Source organism: Vipera ursinii (assembly GCF_947247035.1).
Source record: "Vipera ursinii genome assembly, chromosome: Z".
Lineage (NCBI taxonomy): Eukaryota > Metazoa > Chordata > Lepidosauria > Squamata > Viperidae > Vipera > Vipera ursinii.
This window is the reverse complement of record NC_139517.1, coordinates 18,788,764-18,809,057: the sequence shown is the minus strand read 5'-3', so window position 1 is coordinate 18,809,057 and position 20,294 is coordinate 18,788,764. Positions and strand designations below refer to the sequence as shown.

The following is a 20,294-nucleotide window of genomic DNA, read 5'->3' as shown; positions in this document are numbered from 1 at the left end:
TGTGGCCCATAATGATTACAACCTTCATGAAGATCCCTATGAAAAAAATGTAATTGTACTGAATGTATAATTTTGGGAGCCCTCCGGTTGGTAGGAGTTAGCATACTATCCTCACTATGTAACTGCTTGCCCAGTTCAGTACTACAGGTAGCTGCGGTACGGTCACAAATTTTCCCCCCCTCAAAAAATAACCCAGTTAGGGGAAAGTTCTGTGCAAATAAAATCTTTTGCATCCAAGTTGACTGGGTTATTTTTTTGGGGGGAAAATGTGACCCTACCACAACTACCTGTAGTACTCTTAACATTTTGCCAGTATATTATACATTGTACGTTGGGAAACATCAGTGGCATGAGCCATAAAATAGGCTTAACAGGGAGGGAAAGGAAGCCTTGGCCCAATCTGTTCTCTGTATACAATTAACTGGTTTTTTTTCCATCAGGGGTACACAAACATTACTATTCCCTGTTTTCCCGCACCTACAAGGCCGATAAAAACAAATTTGAAATTCATTATGGAAGCGGTAGTCTTAAGGGATTCGTAAGCCAGGATGTTCTCAGGGTGAGTACAGAATCTGGTTCTCAGAAAGAAGTTAGTTTAATGTTGGAGGGGAGGGGTTGAGAAGAAAATACAAGGGCATTTTTGTTCTTTTCCTCAGGATAAAATTCAGTTTTCTTCTGAAGGAGATTTCTATACCATTTCTCTTATGTTCTCTTTCCCGCACCCCTACTCTCACATCTGTAATATGCGATTTAAGATAGAAAGAAGTGGTTTCTCTTCAATTCTTAGACAACCTTTAACTTTTACTGAAGGTGTATGAAGCTTGTGATCAGGACAAAGAAGCAGCTTTGAAATATTTGCAGGGTTTTTTTTCATTACGCTAAATAAAAATCATCCGGCTACAGATTCACGCATCCTTAAGATATCAGCTATTGCGAGACACTGGTGTTTGGCCAAAATGTGGACTCCAGCATCATTTTGGGGGACCATAAGAAGGTGTGGTCAAAAAATCAAGATGGCAGCCACAATAGCAGCACCTGTTTTTCAATCTCACATCATCACTGCCATCTTGACCTTTTGACTACCCCCTTTGGATATCCTAAGGGACGTGGTGGCTCAGTGGGTTAGGACGCTGAGCTTGTCGATCAGATGGTCGGCAGTTTGGCGGGTCGAATCCTGAGTGCCGCGTAACAGAGTGAGCGCCTGTTACTCGTCCCAGCTTCTGCCAACCTAGCAGTTCGAAAGCACGTAAAAATGCAAGTCGAAAAACAGGGACCACTACGGTGGGAAGGTAACAGCGTTCCGTGCGCCTTTGGCGTCTAGTCATGCCAGCCACATGACCCCAGAGATGTCCTCGGACAAGCGCTGGCTCTTCGGCTTTGAAACGGAGATGAGCACCGGCCCCTAGAGTTAGAAACAACTAGCACACATGTGCGGGGGAACCTTTACCTTTACCTTTTGGATATCCTTGCTCATTTTTTAAAGCACTGAAAACCATAACTCCTGATTAGTGAAGGATCAGATTGGTTATACAACTAATAATAAAATTATTTGTATGTAAAAAAAGGTTAGGATGTCTACCAGCTGTGATAAAAAAAAGTCAAGATGGTAGATATGAAGGCTTGATTGAGACTTTGCCCATTTTTATACTGTATGCATTGCAGGAAACTTTGATAAATCATATAGATGGATGAACTGATCACAGGATGCACATAAAAATCAGGCGGTTTTCATTGCACTTGTCCATACCTTAGAGACACCCATTGAAAGCTGAAACAGAAGACAAAATGCTGTGTATTTTCTTTCTCTTCAGATTGGCAACATCACCGTTAAGAACCAGACCTTTGCTGAGGCTACTGATTTGCCAGGCTTGGTTTTTGTGGCTGCCAAATTTGACGGTATCATGGGACTGGGTTATCCCTCCATCTCAGTCAACAACATCACCCCACCCTTTGATAACATGATGAAGGCGAAACTTCTGAAAGACAATGTCTTCTCATTCCATCTTTGCAAGTATGGACCTCTCTGCTATCGACATCACCTCCTCGCTGATATTGGCCAAAGCAGACGACTTCCCAAGCCCCATCCCCTGGGATTCATTTTTTTATGAAAGTTGGGGAGAGCGGGAGTGGTGGTGGTGGTCCCTTCCTTATCCTCAGCAATTGGCATCCAACTTATATAGTCTCGTGCTACAGGAAAGATTCTCCGCTCTTTCTGAACAATCTCAGCCTTAGTTCAGTAGGGTGTAAAATGACTGATTGAAAACGTAGATTTAAAGTCAAACTAGTAGCTCAGAAGTGGTTCTGTCTCCCTCTCCCCCTCTCATCTTCCTTCCTTTCTTCCTTCCTTCCTCCCTTCCCTTCCCTTCCCTTCCCTTCCCTTCCCTCCCACCCACCTTCCCCTCCTCTACCCTTCCCTCACATCTCCCTTCTCCCTCTCCCATCTTCCTTCTTTCCTTTTTCCTTCTTTCCTTTCTTTCTTTCCTTTCTTCCTTCCTCCCTCCCTTCCCTGCCACCTTACCCTCCTCTCCCCTTCCCCTTCCCCTCCTCTCCCTTCCCTCCCTCCCTCCCTCCCTCCTCCCTTCCTGCATAAAGATAAAGATCAAGCTTCTGACTTAGTGCCTTCCAGATGTGTGGGAATACACCACCTATTCCGACTACCAGGAGGACAGAGTTTGTTTTGTAATTGATTTAATAGCCCACTTCCAAATGACTCACCAAGAGCAATTCAAGATTTCAAAACATCTTACAGTACACAATTATCAGTTGTTGAATACAGTGTAAGCGTTATCATATTATTATATAGGTGGCAGATAACTTCTTTTACATACGTGTGGGATGTGGAGAATCTCCATTCATTCGTAACCCTCTCTCTTCACATGTTGGGTGATTCCTTTAGTCTCTCAGCCTCGCCTCATCATGTCTTCTGCCACCTGTTTGCAGGGGACTATCACAGTTATCAGATTGTTCCCCAGGCAAGGACCAGGCTGAATGTGAGTACAGGTAGTCCTCAACTTATGACAATAATGGAGGCTGCCCATTACAATTGTAAGTCATAATGGTTGTAAAACAGGCCCATTTTTAATGATCTTTTTTTTTAAGTGGTCACTAAGCAAATGTGGTGGTGGTAAAGTAAATGCTGTGGTCATAAAGCGAACATATTAGTTATAAAGTGAACCCATTGTTCATTATGGGCCATTTGTGCAGAAAACCAGAAGCCGGTTTTCAGCAAAAATGTCGTAAAATGCAGGATGTTGCAAGTGGCCATCAATGCTGGCCAGTTGCTGAGCACCTAACGTACAGCCATGTGACTTGGGGGGGCAGGTCTCAGCCATTGGAGCTTCAGAGCCAGGTTGTAAATACCTTTTTTTTGCGGGGGTGGAGGAAATCTCTCGTATAACTTTGGATAGTCGCTAAGCAACTGGTCATACATTAAGGACTATCTATAGTGGGAATTGTAGTCCAGGCAAGAAAATGTTGTTCCAGCAGACACTGTCTCAGCCATCTGTTCTGGAGGATGGCTCCTCATGTCTCTCGGCCTGAGTCCTCTCTCTCCCTCTCTCTCCACCTGACCCATCAGGTTGATATCCTCCCTGATCCACCTCCCTGGCGGCGGATCCCCAGCAGAGATGAACTCTGGTGCTTTCTTAGGGGCATCCAGGATCAGGGGTCAAAAACATCAAGATGGAGGCTGCCACTACGGTCAAAGCTCTCCCCATTTTATTACCTGTTGTTTGGGCAATGCAGTTTTGAGGTCATGGAGACCATCTTGACTTTTTTTTTTGACTCTTCTGGCAGAACAGAGAGTAATCTTTCTGATTACAGGTGGACTTTCAAGCATTCATTTAGCAACCTTTCCAAATTACAATAGCACTGAGAAAAGCGACTTACGGCCAGTCCTTCAATTTACAACCGTTGCAGCAACTGGCGTGTATTTATAACAGTTGCAGCATCCCGGGCTCATGTGATCACCCACTGCAGCTTTCCCAGCTGGATTTTGATGAGCAAAGACAATGGGGTCGCTGGATTCACTTAATGACTGCATGATCCACTTAACGACTGTAGTGATTCACTTAATCATGGCAAAAAAGGTCGTAAAATTCAGGTGCGATTCATTTAACAATTGCAATGGAAATTCTGGTCCCAATTGCGGTCATAAGTCAAGGACTACACATACTTGATTTTTTTCTTTTTCTTTCAATTGTTTTCCCACAAATTCAGGGCCCACTCATTTTCTGCTCAAGCAAGTATTGATCTGATTACTAATTACTCGATCTCTGATTCCTTTTTATTGACTCAGGTTGTTTCACTACCTAACCATTTCCTTTGCATTTTCTTTTGCCATCTCTTCCAGACTCCGTTTGTCCAGCCCAGGTTTTAGATTCACAGGCCAAGGTGCTCTCTTTGCACTCCCAACTCCACACTTTTTATAAGTTTTTCAAACTCTGCATTTCCATTTATTCCTGTGACTTTCCCCCCGTCCTGTTGGATTGTCCTTGCAGACTACACTTTGTTTGCTGAGAACCTCTTTTTCTCCTCTTGTGACCCGGTTGACTCCTCCCTTGTATGATTCCTGTACTGCTTTTCGCCCCCAGATATCACACTGAAATGAAGATAAGTGCTCTCACTCTTATCAGGATTCAGTAAGCCCCTTATTGGGAGCACTTAGTAACAGTGTTTCTAAATCTTGGCTGTTTTAAGATACCTGGACTTCAAGTCCCAGAATTCCCTGGCCAGCATGCTCGCTGGGGAATTCTGGGACTTGAAGTCGACACATCTTAAAGTAGCTAAAGGTTCAATGCTGGGAGTTGAAGTCCACACATTTCCAAGATTGAGAAACACTGCCCTAGAACTTGAAGTTTATGATGTGAAAAAAGGGTAGGGTAAAAAATGGACACAAAGAAAGAAAGCAAACTTCCTTTGTAGTACAACAAAACCAAGCTTTCTCAGAAAAAGGAAGAATGCCAGTTCAACAGGCACCTGTCTTGGCTTGTTATGCAGCCTGGTCCTTATTCTTCTTGTCATCACACATGATGGTATTGATCCAGGGCTGTGTGCAACATCTGGACTTAATCTTGAAATCTATCAAATAAGAATCAACAATGTTGTCCTGAATAGTGTGGGAATAATTTATAAATGCTACAATGCGTTAGAAATATTGCATAGGGAATATATGTTAACTTACTCAGTTCTCCACAAAGTAACTGATTTATTGCCTCCAAAACTCTTTAAACTTTGTTGTTGTTGTTGTTAGCTGCGAAGTTGTGTCCGACCCATCGCGACCCCATGGACAACGTTCCTCCAGGCCTTCCTGTCCTCTACCATCTTCTGGAGTCCCTTTAAGCTCACACCTACTGCTTCAGTGACTCCATCCAGCCACCTCATTCTCTGTCGTCCCCTTCTTCACTTGCCCTCAACCTTTCCCAGCATTAGGCTCTTCTCCAGTGAGTCCTTCCTTCTCATTAGGTGGCCAAAGTATTTGAGTTTACTGTCCATAGGATTTTCATGGCAAAGATACTGGAGTGGGTTGCCATTTCTTTCTCCAGTGGATCACGTTTTGTCAGAACTCTCTGCTATGACCTTTCCGTCTTGGGTGGCCCTGCATGGCATAGCTCATAGCTTCGTTGAATTATGCAAGCCCCTTCGCCACAACAAGGCAGTAATCCATGAAGGGGCCTTTAAACTTAGGCAAACATAAGAATTAAACACTTATTTCACACTGTAAACACATACAAGCGAACACACAAACTCTATTAACACAATGTAAACCTACAGTAATTATAATGCTCAAGTTCAAACGAAGAGACCCAATCCACATAATTTGATTTAGTCAACCCCTTCTCTGGGGGTCAGCACCCACAAATGCCCACGCCCCTCAAGAGTTACCCTAGAATCAGCACGCACACACTTCCACACCCAGGAAAAAGCTCCTTTATAAGACAACGTCTCTGCAGCTACCCCTAAAGGCAAACTTTTTGCTTTGGGGAATAAATATTTCTCCTTTCCTCACAGCTCTTTGGATTTCACTTTTATTTATTCTTGCGCAACCCCAGCCCCACTTGAAACCCCAAATTATTCTTCTGACAATAGCCACGGAGGATATTCCTCTGCCAAAATAACAGTAGTGTGTATATATGTTTTGTTTTTTGTTTTTTATGGAAAAAAGAGTGTTCAAGACAGGGACAAATCTTTGTGAACTCCTGTTACTTTTCTGATTTCTGGTGGCAAAATTAGGTTTTAGGTTTAGGTTTTATTTAATTTGTATACCGCCCTTCTCCCTGGTAGGGACTCAGGGCGGTTCACAGGGCATATATAAATAACAATACAAAAATTAAAAAAGATTAAACCAATGCCCAGTTAAAAACAATAATACAATTCTAAAACAACAATTTAAAACCCATAATCCCCCGTCAGGCCAGACCAGCTAATTCAAATAAGTGGGTCTTCAGGCCACGACGGAAAGTTCGGAGGTCTGATGCCATCCGGAGCTCCACCGGCAGTTGGTTCCATAATGCCGGAGCGCCCACAGAGAAGGCCCTCCCCCTGGGGGCCACCAGTCGGCATTCCCTGACTGGAGGCACCCTGAGGAGGCCCTCTCTGTGGGAACGCACAGGGCGGAGGGGAGTTGACGCCGGCAGCAGGTGGTCCCCGAGGTAACCCGGACCCATGCCATGTAAGGACTTAAAGATCATAACCAAATTAAAATTAAGCATGCTACCAACCTTTGCTAAAGGTTACCTTGATTAAATAATTTGATCAAATGGTTAGTACTTTTTTGCCTGTTTTTAAACTTTATTTTTTTAAGCTGGAAGGCAATTTCCTTTGGAACTGTCAAAGAATGCAGGGAGGGTAGGATTAATGCTTCCCTTCCCTCTCTTCAGCTAATGCAGGGGTAGGCAACCTTGGCTCTTTTATGACTCATGGACTTCAACTCCCAGAATTCCTGAGCCAGCTATGCTGGCTCAGGAATTCTGGGAGTTGAAGTCCATGAGTCATAAAAGAGCCAAGGTTGCCTACCCCTGAGCTAATGGGACAATTGACTTTATGGAGAAAGAAATGACACTCCCACTGGATTATTTTTTTTTTCTTCACTATGCTCAAGTAAAGAATTGCCTCTTTACCACCATCTAGTAGCAGTGTGAATTTGTGCAGCTCAGGCACAGTAGTTCTAACTAGAATATTGATGGAGAAGAGCAGTGTTTTTCAAACTGAAGTCACTTGATGTGCGGTCCCCAGAATTCCTCAGGCTTAAAATGCCCAACTTAGAAAAACATTGGAATAGAGGAATGGAATATTAGAGGTGGGGTGGGTGGCTGGATAGCCATAATAGAACTAGGACAGGCACGTAAAGCAGAGGTGTCCAGCTTTGCTGGCTTGTGGGCCGGATGTGTCATAGTGAAACTGTGCCCACCCTATTGCTGGCAAAGGAAAAAAAAGTCGTGATACATTGCAACACATCACGTGACGTTGCGAGTTTGACACCCCTGACGTAAAGCTTTAGTAAGGGTAAACTAAAAAAAAACAGGAAAGGAAATTGATGAATTGGGCTTTTAATTTTCCAAAATGTTTCAATATGGCCCTGATTTCTATTCCTATCCCCTAGGCACTAGACACACTTAAAATTGATCCTGGGTGCAGCTTATCATACAATCAGGAAAAGAGTTGAGATAAGTTAACAAGCTTCGTGTACCATAATTGCTCTTTTCTTTCTCAAGACCTTTGGCCATCTTGGAAAAGAGAACTTTCTTGCAGTAAATGACACTGGGGCTTAAGGCAGCTTTTTAAACTTTTGCCAACCTTTCTCTTAGCAACAACCAGACCTCACCACAAGAGAATGGAGGTGAAGTTATTTTCGGAGGCATCAACCACAATGCCTATGTGGGAAAGCTTCACTACATCCCAGTGTCCCGCAAAGCCTACTGGCAGATCAAGATGGACAAGTAAGTACATCTTTAGATTCCCCCTACTGCAGGGGTCTTCAAACTTGGCCCTTTTATGCTTGTGGACTTCAACTCCCAGAATTCCTCAGCCAGGACTACCTGTAAAGACATAATTATTGGTGCCAGCTGAGTTTAGCTGCTTGCAATGACACTCCTCAACGCTAGAGGGCAATGCTGTAGTACTTTAAAAAAAAGACATTCTGGTCTGCTATCCTTTTTATTATGCTCTTTTCTTCATTTTTTTTCCTTTTCTTTGTCCTACCTGATATTCCTGCAAGAAGCATCAGAAAGAAGCAATCAGTACCTCCAGCTGTGTTCTCTGATCACTAAGCACAGTTTTCTCCAACCTAGTGTTCTCACCCGATCTGGTGGACTGCATGGCCAATCTGGGGCGATGGGTATTGTAGTCCAAAAGCACCAGACTGATAATGGAAGCATAGAAAAAGGCAGACTAGGCAGAGCAGCTTTCCCCAGCCTAACCGCCCTCAAATGTACAGACTGAGTTCCATAAATCCTGTACTAGCATAGCCGCCGCTTAGAATTCTGGGTAACCTTTCACCTTCCTGAAGGACACCAAGGTTGGGTGAAAGTGTCAAGATGATGGATGAAAGAGAAAATTTTAGCCAGGATTCTACATCCTGCCTTCGCACAAGCCCTATTTCACCTGGAGCAGATATACAAGAGATTCATTAGGAACTCTGTGTAGAAACCATTATTTATTAGATTTGCATCCCACTTTTATTACTTTAAAAGTAACTCAAGGCAACAGACATGCAGAATGCTCTTTCCTCCTCCAATTTTTCCCCACAACAACAATCCTGTGAGGTCGGTTGGGCAGAGAGGGAGGGAGAGTCACTGGCACTGTCACTCAGCCAGTTTTCTTGCCTAAGATGAGGTTAGAACTCACAGTCTCCCAGTTTTTAACTTGGTGCCTTAACCACTGGATCAAACTGACTCTTTTATAGCCCAATATGTAGAAAAGTCAGGGTCTCTTTCACTTTCTCTGTTACGCCTCACCTGATATACTGTTTTCTTCTAAAATGCTTTGGTCACCCTTACTAACAGAGGCCAGGGTTGTCAATCATCTGACCAACACTGTGCAGAGTTATTTTTGTCTCCCCAACCACCAGTCCTGTCCTCTGTTCCTTCTCCCCAAATATTAATGATGTTAATGAAAGGAAGCCCCACATTTATGCTAATCGCTTAATTTGAACAATCCCATTTTAAATTTTAAAAAAAGGTCAGTTTGCAATGACCCAGCTCTATGCTCTAAAAGCTCTTTGATTCTATGAGCTCCAAATAATACGGCCAATTTCCATTTGGATTTAGCCGAGGGCTAATCCGATGTGATTCCAGGGCATGAAAATTTACCACATCAACAAGAAGATGAGGCTACATCCTCTTCCCTAACACAGTGATCTATGCAGGGTGAAAGTAACGCTTGGTTTTGGAATAAAACAGCAGACAGTCAGATAAAGGTTCCCAGCAGACTCTGAAAGTGACACAGTCCAGATACAGCAGACATGTCAAACACAAGGCCCGGGGGCCAGATCCGGCCCGTGAAGTGGTTTCATGTGGCCCGCAAAGCCATCCTGGAAACAGTGAGGGAACGGCCCCCACTGCCTTGGCCCTGGCCCAGAGACCCTCCTTCTGCCAGAGACCCTCAGATCTGTCCCACTCCTGCCCAGGCCCCCATAGGCACCCTTGATGCCAACGATGTAGAGTTGGCCACGCCCACCCAGTAGGCCATACACACTCTAGCCACGCCCGCCCAGTAGGCCACGCCCACCCTGGCCATACCCACCCGGCGCCCTGAGGGCAACCGCAATGCTGATGTGGCCCTCAATGAAATTGAGTTTGACACCCCTCAGATACAGAGCACTATGACCATTCATTTAACAACCGTTTAAGGTTATAATGATACTGGAAAAAGTGATGTGCAACTGGTCCTCACAATTACAACCATTGCATTGTCTCCAGACTTGCATGATCAAACTAAGGGCACTTTGCAACCCTCATGTATTTACAAAGATTGTAACATCCCGGAGTCATATGATTGCCATTTAGCCTAGCCTAGCCTAGCCTAGCCTAGCCTAGCCTAGCCTAGCCTAGCCTAGCCTAGCCTAGACTAGACTAGACTAGACTAGACTAGACTAGAATAGAATAGAATAGAATAGAATAGAATAGAATAGAATAGAATAGAATAGAATAGAATAGAATAGAATAGAATAGAATAGAATAGAATAGAATAGAATAGAATAGAATAGAATAGAATAGAATAGAATAACAGAGTTGGAAGGGACCTTGGAGGTCTTCTAGTCCAACCCCCTGCTCAGGCAGGAAACCCTATACCATTTCAGACAAATGGCTGTCCAGTCTCTTCTTAAAAACTTCCAGTGTTGGAGCATTCACAACTTCTGGAGGCAAGTTGTTCCACTGATTAATTGTTCTAACTGTCAGGAAATTTCTCCTTATTTCTAGGTTGCTTCTCTCTTTGGTTAGTCTCCATCCGTTGCTTCTTGTCCTGCCTTCAGGCGCTTTGGAGAACAGCTTGACTCCCTCTTCTTTGTGGCAGTCCCTGAGATATTGGAACACTGCTATCATGTCCCCCCTCGTCCTTCTCTTCATTAAATTAGACATACCCAATTCCAGCAACCGTTCCTTATGTGTTTTAGCCCCCAGTCCCGTAATCATCTTTGTTGCTCTTCTGTGTACTCTTTCTAGAGTCTCAACATCTTTTTTACATCGTGGTAACTAAAACTGGATGCAGTATTCCAAGTGTGGCCTTACCAAGGTGTTAAAAAAAGTGGTATTAACACTTCACATGATCTTGATTTTAGCCAGTGGTGGGATTCAGCCGGTTCACACCAGTTCAGCACAACCGGTAGCTAATTTTTGTTGTCCAGGCCCAGAATGGACTTCCAGAAGCGGCATCCACACAGAGAACCGGTTGTTCACATATTTGAATTCCACCACTGATTCTATCCCTCTGTTAATGCAGCCTAGAACTATGTTGGCTTTTTTTGGCAGCTGCAGCACACTGCTGGCTCATATACAGTATGTGACCTTTCCAAAGGGCTTCCAACAAACTCAGTATTGCTTAACAACCAGTGATTTGCTTAACGACTGTAGCAAAAAGGCTGTAAAATGAGGTACAATTCACATAACGACTAAAATCCCAATTGAGGCTGTAAGTCAAAGATTATCTGTACAGATTCGGTCCCCCCACTTCCTCTGCTATGGCAAGAGAACTGGACCTTGGTCTGTAAGAAATTGCTGACTGCAAACTCTCCAAATTGTGTACCCCCACCCCCCGGCTTCTAATGTTCTGACACTTTCTCTTGTCTCCCACTGAGGCTTGTCCTCCGATCTTAACCAAGTTTCAAATCCCTGTCCTTTCCCAAACACACTGTTTAGGATAACCATAGAGAAAAAGCCCAAGGAGAAATCATGTTGGCCATGGAACCTGCTTGAAAAAACCAATTCATCCACCATCTGCAAGGACGGTTGCCAAGGCATTGTGGACACTGGGACCTCTCTCATTACGGGGCCAAGCGCAGACATAAAGGCTCTGAACGAAGCTATTGGTGCTCAAGAAGCTTTTGGTGGACAGGTAAGAAAGAGATGCTCCTGGAACAACCAAATCTGGGCTGCAAAATCCCAGATGACCACTAGACAGCAGCAAGTGAGTGTCCCAATCACCAACACTTTGCTGTCGCCTGGTGGTCTTTCAAGTATTTGCAACCCAGATCTGATAACCTAGCCTTGATTTCATTATTTTACTACCATAGGGAGCTTTTGGGAACCAATAAGTACCTATGGACAATGTCTCAAAATAGTTGCTGCATCTTGTCTATTCCCTAAATGGCATATTGCAGAGAGCTCCACTCTGGCCACCCTTTTTTAGAGTTCCAAAGCTCTATTTCCCGGCTCATTTTGGAACAACATGCTGGCAAACGATGCCCCAACTATTGCCCAAAAGGTTTCTTGGAAATAATGATGATGTGTTCCTCAGCCTTGGCAACTATACGTTGTGTGGACTTCAGCTCCCAGAATTCCCCCGCCAGCCATGGTGGCTGGGGAATTCTGGGAGATGAAGTCCACACCTCTTAAAGTTGCCATGATTGAGAAACACGGTTCTAGAGGCAGGCGTTTTGCTTCACAGTATGTCTGCTCCTGATTTATATAATTTCATTAAAAGAATATTTTAAAAAATGAAAGTCGGATGGATGGAAAGCTCCCCCACTGAGGCCCAAGAGTAGCACATTTGCCCATCGCAGACTTGGCATTTTTGCTCTGCAGCTGACCTGCCAATGGCAGACTGACATTCCTCCTCATTCTAGAAAAGTCCAGAAGCATGACACAGAACAGAACAGAACAATCACAATCACAGGGGCTGAGGCCAAACTCAGCTTTTATTCAAACTTAATGGGTCTGCATATGCATCTGTGTAGTCTAATATTAATCAAATGCTACTCCTTAAAGTGGTGCTGTTAGGAATCCTGGAGGGGGGAATGTGGGGTGTGCGTGTTCACTGTCTCTTTCCTTCTACAGTGGTACCTTGGTACTCATCAGTAATTAGTTCTGGGAGTACCAAAAACAATAAGTATCAAATAAATTTATCCCATAAGGAATAATGCAGTGGGTCACAAGGCAGCTGTTACTGACAAGTTCTAGTTTGTGCATTGAGTACCAAACAAACAATGAGTACCAGGATAAAATACTTTGAGTACCATTTCAATTCAATTCAATTTAGAACAGTGCTGGAGACCCTATACCATTGCAGACAAATGGCTATCCGGTCTCTTCTTAAAAACCTCCACCCACAACTTTTGAAGGCAAGCTGTTCCACTGGTTAATTGTTCTCACTGTTAGGATGTTTCTCCTTAATTCCAGGTTGCTTCTCTCCTTGATTAGCTTCCATCCGTTGTTTCTTGTCTTGCCTTCTGGTGCTTTGGAAAATAAGTTGACCACCTCCTCTTTGTGGCAGCCCCTCAAATACTGGAATACTGCTATCATGTCCCCCTTAGTCCTTCTTTTCTCTAGACTGGCCATACCCAAATCCTACAACCGTTCTTCATATTTTTTTAATCTCCAGGCCTTCAATCATCTCAGTTGGTCTTCTCTGCACTTTTTCCAAAGTCTCAACATCTTTTTTGTAATGTGGTGACCAAAACTGGATGTAGTATTCCAGGTGTGGTGGTACTAATACTTCATGTGATTTTGATTCTATGCCTCTGTTTATACAACCAAGGATTGTATTAGGTTTTTTTTTTTGCTGCTGTCACACACTGCTGGCTCATAATTAAGCGATTCTCCAATTCGATTGTCCAAGTTGATGAGTTTCAAAGCAGTTGAGTACCAAGGTACACCTGTATGGGTCTTCCTTCCTCTCCTCCATGAAGCTCCAATACCATCAATATAGTATTGCTTGTCTCTATTTTCAGTACTCAAGCTTGAGTACAAGGTTTGCAAAGGTAAAACTTTGCACTCTTCAAGATGAAATGATGGAGGATGTTTGTGATTGCAGACATAGAAAAAAATATGGGGAAAAATGTTGAAATGGGATTTCATAGACTCTACACAGGTAGTCCTCGTCTTATGAATGGTTGTTTAGCGACCGTTCATAGTTACGACGGTACAAGATACTTTTGACCTGGATTCGAAATTTGGATGGCCACCCACCTCTCCCACAGTCATTTGATTGCATTTCGGGTGCCTGGCAACCAGCCTGCATTTGCAGCAGCCCAAGGACACGTGACTGCGATTTATGACTTTTTTTTTTTTTGCTGGAAACCGGCCGTGTACTTCCAATTTCCGACAAGCACGCTCCTTGTGGACAAGTCACCCTGCATGGAGGATTCCCTTTCCTAAGAATTTCTTTGAGGTCTGCAAGGGCCATTGAAATGGACTCAGTGGCCTGAAGGCATTGCTTTTTGATGTTCCTTCTCCTGCCGGCAGCAAAGTCGCTGCACGATGGCACATCGTGTCACATGCTGCATTTTGCCGGACTCGACAGGGAAGAAGACGTCTAAGAAACTAAGGTTGTCATGTTCAAAAGCAGCTCAGGCTGCACTGGGACAGTTTTCCCCCCACCCGTCTTAGGCAGCGCCTGTGGTGGGAATCAGCAGGCAATTGGCCCAGGAGAGACAGGAAGAAAAAAAGACACAACCCTAGCACTTTTGTGAGAGTGATATCAAACATTTTCTTTTTCTTCACGCCAATCTCCCTTTCCTTCTCCCAGTACATAATAGATTGCCATAAATTACCTCAGATGCCCAGCATCACCTTTCATCTTGATGGCAGACCTTACACCCTGACCCCCGAGGAATATACTCTTCAGGTGAGCTGAGCCAATGAGATGCACATGGGAAAATGGGGGTGGGGGTGGGTGGGTGTCTTAATAGAGACAGTCGGAAAACCACATTTTCTTGTGCTTGTTTTTCTTCTCCCAATGCGAGGTTTAATTCCATTTACCCTGAAAAGTTATTATTTATTTATTTAGCATATAGCATAGCATACATAGATTAGAAATATATATTAACATTACACCTAGATCAGGGGTAGGCAACCTTGACTACGCTGACTCAGGAGTTCTGGGAGTTGAAGTCCATGAGTCATAAAAGAGCTGAGGTTGGCTACCCCTGACCTAGATTAATAAATCACAATAAAATACAAATGTTAAAAGGTCTATGTTCAAATATCACTGTCTCCAGGCCATCTAACCATTGAAGTTCAGCACTGTTTATATTTTTTTTTAAAAAAAGTCAGATACTGGACCGGTATACAGGCAGTCCTTGACTTATGACCACTATTGAGCTCCAAAATTTAAGTTGTTAAATGAGACGTTTGTTGAGTTTTGCTCCATTTTACGACTTTTCTTGCCACAGTTGTTAAATGAATCACTGCGGTTGTCAAGTAAATCTGGTTTCCTCATTGACATTGCTTGTCAAAAGATCACCAAAGGTGATCCCATGGCTTTGGGACACAGTAACTATCATAAATAGGAACCAGTTTGTCAGGACCCACCTCAATCCACATCTTAGGAAATAAGAACTCTTGGATGCAAGTTTAGTCCAAAAGGAAAATGTTTACTAGGAAGGAATCGATTGTGGGAATACAAGACGGAATCTGACAAAGGTTACATTTCAATCCTATATAAACCATTCCCATTTCAGCCCCTCCCCTCATCCATTTGGTCAGGCTGTCGTCAGTTGCTAGGTGTCAGGTCCTTCCATGGGAAAGGGAACTCTCCTTGGTTTTATGGTTATTGCTTTCCTTTTCAGTTGTAAATGAAGATACAAACCAGATCTGTCTGTCCCCCTCCCTTCCCCCGTTAAAACATCCCCTGTTGTTTGAAAATCGCTTTAGTAACCATCCTCTCCCCCCCCCCTCGGAGAGATGGCAGAATCCCCAGTAATAGCATGTTGTTCTACCTATACAATTATGAAATGTGATATAAATGGATTCTGACACAGTTGCCAAATATCTGAATTTTGATCACATGATCATAGGGATGCTGCAAAGGTTGTAACTATGAAAAACAGTCATAAGTCACATTTTTTCAGTGCCGTTGTAACTTTGAACGTTCACTAGGCGAACTGTTGTAAGTCAAGGATTACCTGTATGCCCTCAACTTATAGCCAGTCACAATAGATAACCTTTATTGTCATTTTTTTACTGTGGGCACACTGGCACACATTACAAATGAAATTCTGTTGCCTGCTTTCAAAAGTGTACACATACATAACACAGATATAGACTATGTGTTTGTGTGTGTGTACATCCTTAGATATAAAATATTAATCAACGTGATGTACAGTTTGACGTGGTACCCCACAGTCCCACTGAGGGGAAGATACTGTGCCCCATTTATACAGAGAGTCCCAGCAGACCCCATGTGAGGTGAGAATCCTATTCAGGATTGTCCATTGCAGACATGCTAGTTCAAAGCCTGCCCCTTTTTTTGTGGGGTCATTTATATGCTTTCCTAGGTCTGGGCGTTCAGTGGCCCACTTAGCTTTCCATTGGGAATTGATGTTAAAGTTGTTGGGCAGATGTTGCACAAGTGCCAGTGGGGGCTTCCTGGATTTGAATTTTCTGGCTGGTAAATGAGAAAGGTCACCATGCACTATTGACAGGAATGAGTCGCTCATTATTTTGTCTGTATTCTCTCACTAGTGCATTTTGCCTTCGTAAAGCTGGTGGGGCTATATCACTTAGACCAGGATGCTAGCGATTTGATTTTAATACATCCACTTATAATCCTCGTGGTGGTGTTGAGTCTGGCATCTAATTTATTAGCATGGCAGCTGTTAGCAATAGCAATAGCACATAGACTTCGATACTGCTTCACAGCGCTTCACAGCCCTCTCTAAGTGGTTTACAGAGTCGGCATTTTGTCCCCAACAATCTGGGGCCTCATTGACCGACCTTGGAAGGATGGAAGGCCGAGTCAACCTTGAGTTGGTCAGAATCGAACTGCCGAACTGCAGGCAGCCAGCAGTCAGCAGAAGCAGCCTGCAGTACTTCATTCTAACCACTGCGCCACCAAGGCTCTTAAGTAGTATTAAGTGGCTGTTAAGTAGTATTCAGCTGCAGAGTATACCAACCTTAGTGCTGGATGTCCTGAGGGTGGCAGCTGAAACTCCCCATTTAGTTCCACATAATTTCTGGATTATGTTATTCCTCCTACTATTGATTTTTGCCACTGTATTCTCCAGGTGTATGTTATAGGAGAGAGTTTGGACCAACTTGGAGTAACATTGGATTATAGGATTATAGGGGATGGGGATTATGGGGGAGTAAATTGTTGTTTAAGTAGACCTTTGAGGCTTTGTATGCTACTTTGTTGTTAAGGTGAAAGTACATAGTTACCATTTTGTTGGTACTACCTAGGAGTGAGTCTCCAGACAGTGAAGAATTTTCCCAATATTTTAAGATTGAAATTGGGATGCAGTCCCCAGGATTAGAATGTCTTGATGATGGAACCAGATCATGACCAGGGCAGAAGATTAAGATCCTACTCAACTGGAGGTCCCCAAATACAACAGTCTTGGCTGAGCATATTTTGAAGCAAAGGTGTCCACAAAATATGAAGAAAAATGTCAAGATAGTGGCCCAACACACATAAAATCAATCCCACTGTCACAGACACCATCTTGATATTTTTTTTACTGCATTCCGTGGAAATCTGGAGCCAGTGGACTCCTGATCTCCTCATAATATCATGAATACTGAAAGGAAGTTTCTATAAGATCTAGGGCAGATAATTTGTTCCTCCAGAGACCATATTTCATTTTACAAATTAAAAATAAATAAATAAATGAAACCAGAAAATACAACATGATGTCATTAGGGATTCTCCCCACCCAACCTGGCCCTTTTAAAAAAAATATTGGGGAGGTTTAATATATAAAATATAAGACGAAGTGGAAAACCATTCCATCAAATTTTAGTGACAACATTTGAAGTTACTGTGAAGGCTTCATAACAGGGACACGTGCTCATAAGCCGTTCACATTTCCTGCAAATCCTTCCAATCCAAACTCTAAATTAAAATAATAAAATATCACTGGATCATCCTGGGGAAACTTTATTTATCTATTTTGGGGGGTGGGTAGGCAAGGGAGATTTTCAGTTGTATGCAGTTTTGTTGTTGTTCTCAAGCAACATATAAATGAACAGCTGGGAATCAAGACAAATACATGTTTCCAAGAAATAATTACCCCAGCATACCCCAGTCTGGCAGCCTCCAGTAGAATTGGACCCCAATCATATTTAAGGGTTCAAAGGTTGTCATTGGGGCCTCACTGGCCATCTCCCCAAAAAGTTGAACGTTCAGCTGATGATGAATTTGATGATGAATTGTGCAAGAAGTTGAGGAGAGGAAAAATCTATGAGTTCCTGTCAGACAGAATAACCCATATTATGGTAGGAGGGGGGGGGAATGGTTTTTCTCTTCTTCAGCTGTCATGGATCAGCAAAGGCCCTTGTTATGCTCAGGGGAAAGATCTGCAGTGATGAAAATGTGAAACCTTGAAGTTCACAAGCCCATCATCCAGGTGTCTCCTTTCTTCCACAGGTGACCCAAGCAAAAGTGACTGCTTGCATCAGTGGATTCATGATCCTCGACATCCCCAAACCCACAGGACCACTCTGGATCCTGGGAGATGTTTTCCTCCGACGATACTACTCAGTCTTTGACCGAGATCATGACCGAGTTGGCTTAGCTGTTTCTAATCAGTCTTCGTGTGGTGCTGGTTCTGATGGAAAAGATTAAACACCACAGCTGCAAGCAGAAAATTCCACTGCCCGCAGAGTGGTCAGACAATAGTAGCTATCATTTGTTTCATGGTATTAAGAATTTAAGAACCTCTTCAAGTATTTATTTTCCTACCAGTATAAGCATGGTGTCTGCATTCACCATACTTCGTGGAATAATTCCATTTATAAATACAAGAACAAATTTCCAGTCATGAAGGAGGAGGAGGAGGAAGAGAAGAAAGGAAGGAAGGAAGGAAGGAAGGAAGGAAGGAAGAAAGAAAGAAAGAAAGAAAGAAAGAAAGAAAGAAAGAAAGAAAGAAAGAAAGAAAGAAAGAAAGACTGTTTCCAGACTGCAACCTGAAAATTCTCCTAATAATTCCTAATGTATTCCTGAATCCAGAAATTAGCTGCCACTGACTTCACCTGTCATCTTCTCCTCAACTTCTTTCTTCCTGACCTCCTGCTTTTTGCTTCATGGACAACCTGATGTTACGCCTGACAGTTCAGAAGTCATTCTGCACAGTCTTAACTCCAACAAAGCGATCATAGGATTTCAGCCTAGCGAGTCCTTCTCCCTATAGCAAATACCAGACAATTCAAGCATGATAAAGAAAGAAAGAGGGATGGGGTTAGATAGGAGGGAGAGAAGAAGCCAGGGTTGCCTCATTTCTTGAAATCTAGATTTCTGGGTAACAGCCCTAATCTCAAAAAAGCCAGATAACTCACAGCTATGTATAAGATGCTACAGATAGTCCTCAACTTACAACCACAATTGAGACCAAAAGTTCAGTTGCTAGGCAAAACATTTGCTAAGTGGTTTGTGCCCCATCTTAAGACCTTTCAAAACCACAGTGGTTAAGTAAATCGCTGCAGCTATTAAGTTAACAATGCAGTTGTTAATTGAAACTGGCTTCCCCATTGACTTTGGTTGTCAGAGGGTTGCCAGATGGGAATCACATGACCCCGAGACACTGCAACCGTCATAAATATGAACCAGTTGCCAAGCATCTGGATTTTGATCACTTGACCGTGGGGATGCGGCAATGGCTGTTAAGTGTGGGAAACGGTCCTAAGTCAACTTTTTGAAGTGGTAACTCCGGATGCTTATTGAAAGTACTGTTGTAAGCCGAGGACGCCTGCCTTGGGCAGGGGTTTAAACTAAACTAGAAGCTCTCCCACGTCCCTTCCAGCCTTACGATTCTGTGTGTTTGAAATGATGCAACTCCTCTGAGCTATAAGTTTAGAGAAAACTTGTTTTGCATACGGGCGTGCATTTGTTTCAGTCCTAGCCCTCCCTTTAAGGAACGTTTCTTTAGAGGAACAGGAGGAAGTCCCTTTTTGCCCCTGAGAAAAGTCAATAATGAAGTAGATGGTTCATTAGGCAGCTGTGTTCATTAAGCTGGGAGCATAGCTCAGTGGAAGGGTTGTGATCTTGGCATGCAAAAGCTTCCAGGTACAACCTCCTCCTTATATCTTCAGAGCGGGTTGGAAGACCCAGGCCTGGACCTCAGAGACCCTCTCCCACTCTGCTGCTGAGCTACAAAACCAATATTTGAGGGCAGCTTCCTAAGATATTAAGATGATGATATTGTCAAGTCAACTTTCTTTAGCTTCCTTCCTATTTGGCCACCAGGACAGTAGCTAGAAACAGCCGCCCAGAGTCGCTTTGGATAGTGAGATGGGTGGCATATAAATTTAATAAATAAAACAATATAAACAGTGCTGTGAGGCAGGCTGGAAGAGTAATGAGAGAAGATCAACCAAAGTCAACTTTAGTAGCCTCATATGCTTGCGCCTAATACGTCTGATGTTTGCTTGAATGTCTTGAATGTGAATACTACGTCAATTTGATCAGCCGTCAGTTGTTATTCCAATGGTTCAGGGCCCATTGGCCAAACGATTAAAAGACAGAGTTCATTTGTTTCTGGGGAAGTAACTCAAGCTGAATTTCATCTTCATAATTTTACTTACATTTACTTAAGTTAAAAGACTTTGAGATATGTCTTTTTTAAAAAAAACAAAACAAAACAAGAACAACAATAAATCAATAACCAGCTGAGCATTTGAAGGAAAAGGCCAGATATTTTCACA

At 43.2% G+C, this 20,294-nt stretch overlaps 1 protein-coding gene across 1 annotated transcript in view; it reads left to right on the top strand.

The window, feature by feature from the left end:
- LOC310648647 (cathepsin D-like) overlaps positions 1–18,219 on the top strand; it is a gene marked incomplete at both ends in the record, with an annotated part of 40,236 nt that extends 22,017 nt beyond the window's left edge. The window contains 6 exons of the mRNA XM_083376609.1: positions 441–559; positions 1,812–2,011; positions 7,806–7,937; positions 11,355–11,550; positions 14,182–14,280; positions 18,022–18,219. Of these exons, the coding sequence (XP_083232735.1) occupies positions 441–559; positions 1,812–2,011; positions 7,806–7,937; positions 11,355–11,550; positions 14,182–14,280; positions 18,022–18,219 (944 nt within the window). The remainder of the gene's footprint in view (positions 1–440; positions 560–1,811; positions 2,012–7,805; positions 7,938–11,354; positions 11,551–14,181; positions 14,281–18,021) is intronic.
- Between the last annotated feature and the right edge of the window lie 2,075 nt (positions 18,220–20,294).